The 8,430-nt window shown below is 30.4% G+C and overlaps 1 protein-coding gene across 1 annotated transcript; it reads right to left on the bottom strand.

Moving 5' to 3' along the window:
* Positions 1-3,126: 3,126 nt before the first annotated feature.
* Positions 3,127-8,297, bottom strand: HELRODRAFT_96112 (hypothetical protein). The gene is made up of 8 exons (XM_009030997.1): positions 8,083-8,297; positions 6,931-7,046; positions 6,797-6,837; positions 6,570-6,612; positions 5,245-5,334; positions 4,561-4,650; positions 3,989-4,081; positions 3,127-3,539 (listed from the first exon to the last, which is right to left on the bottom strand). The coding sequence occupies exons 1-8, from the start codon at positions 8,201-8,203 to the stop codon at positions 3,477-3,479; spliced, it is 657 nt and encodes a 218-aa protein (XP_009029245.1). The 5' UTR covers positions 8,204-8,297; the 3' UTR covers positions 3,127-3,476.
* Positions 8,298-8,430: the final 133 nt, after the last annotated feature.

The raw sequence follows: 8,430 nt of genomic DNA, 5'->3' as shown, positions 1-8,430 counted from the left end.
AATCCGACAGATTATTAATTCAACTATATTGCGAATATCGATGATGATATTATGATTGCACAAAAAACACTATGACAACTATATATATATATATATATATATATATATATATATATATATATATATATATATATATATATATATAGGATTAAGACTGTCAGAAATGCAATTAAATGCAATTATTGATGAAGATCACAGCATGTTTTGCGTTAGTTAACTTCGTATTTAACTTTTCAATTTTTCTAACGGTTAAACTTAAATCATTCTTAAGTTTTTTGAGTTCAAACCCAAAATTTTTGTCTATTTTATGCATGATAGAACAGAAAAGCTTTTTCGGTATTTCTATACCATATTCGGTGTTCAAATTGATATATTGCACTATTTTATATATATGTATATATATATATATATATACATATATATATATATTATTTTTACAATATTCTATAAATTGTACTGAATATATGTATGTATATATATATATATATATATATATATATATATATATATATATATGTTGGTAATAGACCATAATTTTTACAATATTCTATAAATTCTACCGAATGTTTGGCGTTAATATGTTTGTAGTTCGTTTTTTCGATTTTTCTCACTAAAGTTTTTTGGTGAACGTTTAGTTTATTAAAATTCAAAATAAACTTATTTTTCGAATTCATGCTGCAAATAAGGCCATATTTCGATTCCGAGTGAATCATCATCAGTGCTCCTTGCTGTATATATAGGGAAATATTGACTTTGTCAAGATGAACTTTGACGTTGTAAAAATTAACTTTGGCGTTGTAAAACTGAACTTTGATGCGAATTAGATGTCAGGTTTCTTAATTGGCTGGTCATCTTCTTTGGTCTCCTTTTCTTCATTGATAGCATCATATTCTTCTTTGTCACTATTTACGATGCTAAAAAAATACTAGCATATATATATATATATATATATATATATATAATGTCCCGCTTTTGAAAATTCAGATGCTGGCAAGTATGCATGCGTACAAGTGTTGTTAATTCCAAGCCAAGTCGGACCAACCGATGAAGACATTTCGGCTTGACGTGAAAATTTTTAAACCGCAAATAAACCGATGGTCGAAAAGTTAAATAAAAAATTAGTTCACATTTCAGCACTTCAGTATCTACTTCAGTTTAGCTAATTAATTTATTATTATTATTTAAACATAAATTAGTTTTATTGTCTCTGGTTGACTTAATTCTCTTTGTTTTGAGATTGTTTCCGGTGGTTATTATTTTCAAAAATTACCGTCATTGAACAAGATTTATCATTTAACGAATAAAAATAGAATTAATAGTTTCCTCATATTTTGAAATTGAATTCATCACCCATTCGTTTGTTAACCGTTAGTACTTAAATTGTTATTAAAACAAATTAAATCCATTAAATTTACTATGGCCTACCTCCGAGCTGTATATAAATAAATCATTATAAGCGAATTTGGACAATTATTTTTCTTCCATTAGTACGAGTCAAATTAAATCAAATGTTGCTGCGCTCGAAAAGGAAGTTGAATAGTCTTAAAAGCAGAGGTGATTTGGGTCCAAATACAAATACATATATAAATATTTATAATGTGTATATAATAAATATCAAGATACATATAAACATGCAAAATACATGCATGCATAAGTGCACCTCGACAGCTCCTGTATTTCACATGTGATGGAAATAAATTTACTGATGTGATTCCAACATTATGTTCTCTGAATTTCCTATACGTTTTGCAAACACCTGCCATAATATTCACACGCAGAAATAGGTACGAACAAATATTTACATAAGTTTCATATTGTTGTATCTTGGTTGTTAAACTCAACGTACATCAGCGTACGACTCATGCCGCCTCAACGCAAACATTGAAACATTTACTTTCTGTTTCATAGACACGAGAACACTGTTGCTACATTCATTAACGTTCATTCATCATATTAACATTTAATTTAAATGAACAGAAATAAATAGAAATTAATTTGTGAAAATAATAAATAATTAATGCTGGTGAGATTTGAGGCTGTTGTAATGGTGATAATGAAAATAATAAGAAGAGTAAGCTTATTATAAGAACACCTGCGAGCCAAATAGTTAGCATGCTGCATTAATTGCATCTAATCAAATTACTAATTATACGCTCAATTAATATTCCGTAATCCAGACTTCTAAAAAATATAATTAATGATGAACATAAAATAATGCAAAACAGCGATAATAATAATAATAAATAATTATTATTCTTTAAATTCATCAATCGCATGCACTCGTACGCGCCACTTTAAATAACTTTAACATTCCAATAGCGACATTTTCAGCATCAGTCAGTTAATATTACTTTCAAAGTTCCAATCTTCCACATTTAATCTAATCAAAACATCAGACGTCTTGTAAAGTTAATTAGCATTCATTCACTTTACATTCTCGTGTTCATCATTCGTCAAACACAGGGGGTGGTAAGCAGGCATGCATATGACCTCACACGATACTTCCCTCCACCTAATTATCTATTCCTCCAATAAATATTTATTTACCAGCCGCATATGAGCCAGTTTAAATATTTTAATTTTTTTATTTATCACTCCAAATGTATTCTGTGCATGACGCATTGTAAGTGTATCATGATCATTTAGTGTTGATGAAACTTCTAAATTTGCCAATGTAAATATGAAATAGGGCTGCACCAGAATTCGGCTCCGGCTAGACTTCGGCCATTTTTCCAAATCAGGCTCGGACTTTTGTTACATAATTTTCACTTTAACTTCACTTAAAATAAAACGCGGCATCCATCACAATATGAACATAAATTGTTGCAATGGCTATTGTTGCACGTATTTTCTTAGGTGCACTACCAACAAGTGTTCTCGGCGTTTGTTCTGTGTAGCAGGTGAGGTTATTAGTGACCATCGCAGTACATTGCCTCCAGGTTTATTTTCTTATAATATAATATTACACAGTGTTTTTTAGAAGATAAATATATGTAGCGATGAGCAATCATCTTTAATACTGAAAATAAATGCTAATTATGTGAATAAAATCACTAAATTTTTTCACTATGTTTTAAAACATGAAAATGAAGTAATTCTACTAAGAAAAACAATTATACTGACCTATTTTAAGTGTTTTTTAAAGAATTTTTTATTTAGTAGCGATAATAAGGTGAAATTATGATGCAAGAGTTGGAAATTTTTCACGACTCCAACACACTGATTTAAACACACATCAAATATATTAACAAATGTAAATGTACTCTTTAAAAAAAAATTAACACTTCAAATTTGTTAAAAGTGTGAAGACCGTAACTTCACATTTAATATTTATGTTTGTAAAATGATGAACTAGTATTAAATTGATGCGACAATTATAAAACAGTTGTACGTTACAGTGCAGACAAACCAGCAAAACATTCCAACATTGTACATTATATATAATGTACAACACGTTTGGTTCGACAATGTTCAAATTATTTATTCATCATGTCGATGAGGGTTCCTTTCGGTCGGGCTTTTTTCGCATCATCATCGGGCTGTTGGTGGGCGGTGGTTATCAAAATTATTCATAATATAATATATAATATAATATATAATATATTATATAATATAATATAGAAACAATACAATATTTTATACCACAAAATCAATTAGCGAAAAAAGTAAACGCAATAATGAACTTTGTAAAAAAAGTAAACGCATGCACGTCAGCAATGTTACAAATCACTGGCATGTCGTTTTCGTGCTTTCAAATTAAAGAAGTCTTGCACGGCGTTAGAGTCGTTAGAAAAATTAACTGCAACAACTAACTGCAAAGATTTTGCAGTTGCACTGTTTTGATTTAAAGATGATTTAAAGATGGATAGATGCATTGCATTGTTCTGCTGATGAATGAATAGACATATAAACGAAAAGATAGAAAGATTAATGGATGGATGGATGGATGTATGGATGGATGGATGTATGGATGGATGGATGGAGGTACCTGTTCTAGAAGTTTCCTCTTGTTGACGCCCTTCCTAAGTAATTGCTTTTCAATGACTCTGGCGTTGGCAGCGTAGGAATCTGCTATTTCTTTCTGGTAGATTCATTTTTTATGTTATTCTTTTTTATTTATTCATTCAATAGTCTGAACTACAGCGTAATGAAGACTAAAACTTTGACAATAAATTTCGGAAAAATAATTTGAAAGGTCCACCAAAACGTACCGAAAAATCACCGCCAAACTTATATCATAATCAACGTCATCATCATCATCATCATCCTCACCACTACCATTATCACTATCAGCATCATCATCATCATCATTGTTTTATAGACTATGACATGAAGTTAAACTTTAAAACTGGTAACAAATCCAACATATGAACATATATATACAGGTGTCAACAAAAAATTTGAAGGTAACAAATTACAATTGAAGTGAGGATGGATGATTGTGATGATGATGATGAGGATGATAAGTGTGATGATAGTGATGATGATGATGAGTATGATGATAGTGATGAGGATGATGACGACAATGACGATGAGTGAGGTGATAGTGATGATACCAACCGCTTCAATCTCGTCCTCCTCTTCATCCACAGTTGAGACAGTGACAGAACTGAACTTGCCCATGTTCTTCGTGTGCTTCGTGACCATGACCTTTGTGTGCAGATCAACAACACAAATGGATTCACATTTATGCTCGTTTTAATTATTAATTAAATTAAATAATTAATAAAAGAACAATTACAAGCTTATAAAAGTTGTATAATATGCGTTAAAAGTTTGATCTGTCGTTACCAAGAAAGTCATGCATTAGGAATGCATTAGGACCAACTTATTTGCAAACTTCCATGAAAGCTTTCTTCTGTTTCAGCAACATTTTATATAACTTATACTTTCAAATCCTCATATGGCGCTTTCCTTCAAGTCCTCACATAATGCAGTCCCTTCCCAACAACTACAACAACAACAACACAAGTTGACAACAACAAGCTAGTTTTAGGTTCACTGTTACTCATCTTACCTATCAAATCAATTACACCTATCTATCTATCTATCTATCTGCCTATCTATCTATCTGTCTGTCTATCTGCCTGCCTGTCTGTTTGTCTATCTATCCAATATCCATCCATCCACCATTCTATCTATTTATCATCCAATTCACAAACAAATAAAAAATTACTATGTTTACATTAATCTCATTAGCAAAGAATAGATACAACCATATACATTCAAAAAAAATCTTCCTACCTTTTTAGGCTGAGCGATTCTGCTGTAGACATCAGGTTTCAACGGGCCGTCATTTTGTGTCACTAGAGAGTTCTCCACTATGAACGTTATCTGCATGTTGGTGATGTTTAAATGTTGATGTCATCTGCATGATGGTAATGTTGATTTAATGGTGATGTCATCTGCATGATGGTGATGTTTATTTAATGGTGATGTCATCTGCATGATGGTGATGTTTATTTAATGTTGATGTCATCTGCATGATGGTGATGTTGATTTAATGTTGATGTCATCTGCCTGATGGTGATGTTGATTTAATGTTGATGTCATCTGCATGATAGTGATGTTTATTTAATGTTGGTGTCATCTGCATGATAGTGATGTTGATTTAATGTTGATGTCATCTGCCTGATGGTGATGTTGATTTAATGTTGATGTCATCTGCATGATAGTGATGTTTATTTAATGTTGGTGTCATCTGCATGATAGTGATGTTTATTTAATGTTGATGCCATCTGCATGATGGTGATGTTGATTTAATGTTGATGTCATCTGCATAACAATGTTGATCAAACGAAATAAAATGACTAATAGATAAATAGTAAGAAGACATTTATATTGAAATAATGGCATTAGAAATAAATAACGACCATCATAAAAAGAAGCAGCCAGCATTAAAATTGGAGCTCCAATGTTCCCAAGTTATTTTTTGTCCTTTAAGTAAAAATTCTAAACTGAAAAGCACAGAACTGTTCCTTGCTTGCTTACTTGACTACAATTAAACTTTTGAGCCACAAAAGTTGCGCATCCCCACTGCACTGAACCACACACGTCCACATCTTGTATGCAAACATAAGAACTGCATCACATGTGCAAAGCCTGGTGTTGTCTTTAAGTTTTGGTCAAAAAGAATATGAGCCAGGTTGCAGAGTGCTAAAATGATGAAAGGTATTAGGATCATTAAAATGATCAAAAACGAAATGGTGCATCTGCCATCTCAGCTAACTTACACTGGCTCTTCCCAAATTTGGAGATGTAGTAGATCCAAAGCAATTTGTAGACACAACTGCAGGATGTATCATTATATCTCATAAACTATCATTTGTTCTAACTGTTAGCAGGTGTATCATTAAATTTCATGAACTATCATTTGTCACACCTGTTAGCATTATAACCCTGGCTTGTCATTGTGTCATCAAATTCAGCAATGTTGATTCTACAGCTGAACTTTCATTATGACGTCATTAATGCTTATTACCATCAATGACGTCATTAATACATTGACCATTTTAAACATGATCAATGAAACCAAAATAATTTTAAAATATCGAATAATAGAAACTGACCTGGTTGTTGTCCTTGTGCCTGTAGAAGAGCCACAAACTGCACCTGGCAGGTTGCAACACATTTTTTAGCAATATTTACGGATCAAATATTTAAAAACCACATCACAGTACTTATTTATTGTTAATTTTTTTTACATTAAAGTTCAACGTCAACGTTGAATTAAATGCAGCAGCATAAAATTTAATCATCTAAGCAGATGAATGAAGGAGAAATAATGACGACCTACTTTTTACATTTGAATCGAAACTGCTTTTCTATTCCTGTCTCTCTGCAGATAATTCGATCATAAAAACATCAGCAACATTAAACCTTCAATCTTTCAAAATTTGCAAATAACAAAGAGCAACAAATAGTTGAGAACCTTCTTAGATGAACAACATCGTCGACATCGCAGGTGACCTTGTGAGCGTGCTTTGATGAGTCAATGACTCTGGCTCCGTCGTACTTTCTTAACGGCAATTTCTCGATTGGACAGTCTGGAAAAAGTTATCAAAAAGTCAAAGGTTATTCATGGAAATGCTATATTTATAGGATGCAAATATATTACAATGTTAACAATTGTCACCACTCCATGACTAAATTTTAATTTATACAAAATTCAAATTATCTATTTATCATTCAAATTACTATTTAAATAATAAATAAGTCAATTGGTTTTAAAAATATACAAACGTACAATCAGTTTTGGGCCAGTGGGTTGTTAAGAGATGAATACATGATAGATTTTTAATTGATTTATTTATTTTCAACTATGCTTTCTATTTCAAAGAAAAGTTTATTTTATGAGAATAAATAAATCATTCAACAATATAATCTTTAAAGATAATTGAAATTCTCTTGCTCTATAGTTCTATACATATTCTAAGATAGCCAATACAATACAAAGAGAACCCCTGGACCTAGTTAGACAACTACAAATTTCTGTATATTTATTATTATAAGAATGAATAATAAATGCCATTTGCATTTGCAATTGGTGAAATCTATCAAATCACAGTTTTTAGACATTCCATTAATGAATATGTTTTAACTTTTGAATTTTTAACTAATAAGATAAAATTTGAATCATTTTACAAACCCAAAGCCAAAGAAATAGATAGGTTAGTAATCTTAATTCTTAACCTTAAGGTGGATCTCCAAACTTAATTATTTTCTAAGTCTTATTTTTATTATAATTATATAATCAACACAAAAGTCCATAGCTGAGGTAAAAAGTTGTTGAAAATTAAAATTCTATGCATAAACATAATAAAAATATAAACTATGTCACTACATTAGATTAACATTTTAATTAAAATTAATTAAAAGAATGAATATAACTTTGAAGTTGAACATTAATTAGTTACTACAACATACATACAGTCATACACAAGTTCATTTGGTAACCAAAAATAACAGAACATCTGTAAAAGGTGAACGGCAAAGGCTTGCTTATAGACTTTCTTAACGACAATGTAAGTAAAGTAATAAACAGTAAATTGAGTAAAGTAAAGAAGACTACAGTAAATTCACCTAAAATTAGTGACATTTGTCCGCATATGCAGTAATAAACATTCAAAGGTTTCTCTCCCTGGTACTCCTCCTGGTCCTTAACGTCCGTACAGACGACACTTCTGGACACAACTTTAGGCATTATTACGAATTTAATAAATTTTAAAATCACACGAATTCCTTACGACAAATAAACTAAATAAAAGTTTTTATTATAAAAGTAAACCTAAACCAAAAATAAATTAATAATGACAAATATTTTTTTCATAGTTTAATAAAAATTTTTACACATTGAGTTGACTTAAATAAATAAAATTAGTTTTTATTAGAAAAAATAATTATTTTTTAAACATTTAATAGATTAACTTT

Source organism: Helobdella robusta (genome assembly GCF_000326865.2).
Source record: "Helobdella robusta unplaced genomic scaffold HELROscaffold_7, whole genome shotgun sequence".
In the NCBI taxonomy this organism is placed as follows: domain Eukaryota; kingdom Metazoa; phylum Annelida; class Clitellata; order Rhynchobdellida; family Glossiphoniidae; genus Helobdella; species Helobdella robusta.
This window is presented reverse-complemented; position numbering and strand designations above follow the sequence as displayed.

Bases quoted from the DNA above. Each gene is read 5' to 3' on its own strand.
- HELRODRAFT_96112 (XM_009030997.1), bottom strand. From the start codon at position 8,203: ATGCCTAAAGTTGTGTCCAGAAGTGTCGTCTGTACGGACGTTAAGGAC. The intron at 6,838-6,930 runs TTCTCAACTATT...ATTATCTGCAGA, and splicing joins ATGTTGTTCATCTAAGAAGG to GAGACAGGAATAGAAAAGCA. The intron at 5,335-6,569 runs GTCAGTTTCTAT...ACCAACATGCAG, and splicing joins GGCACAAGGACAACAACCAG to ATAACGTTCATAGTGGAGAA.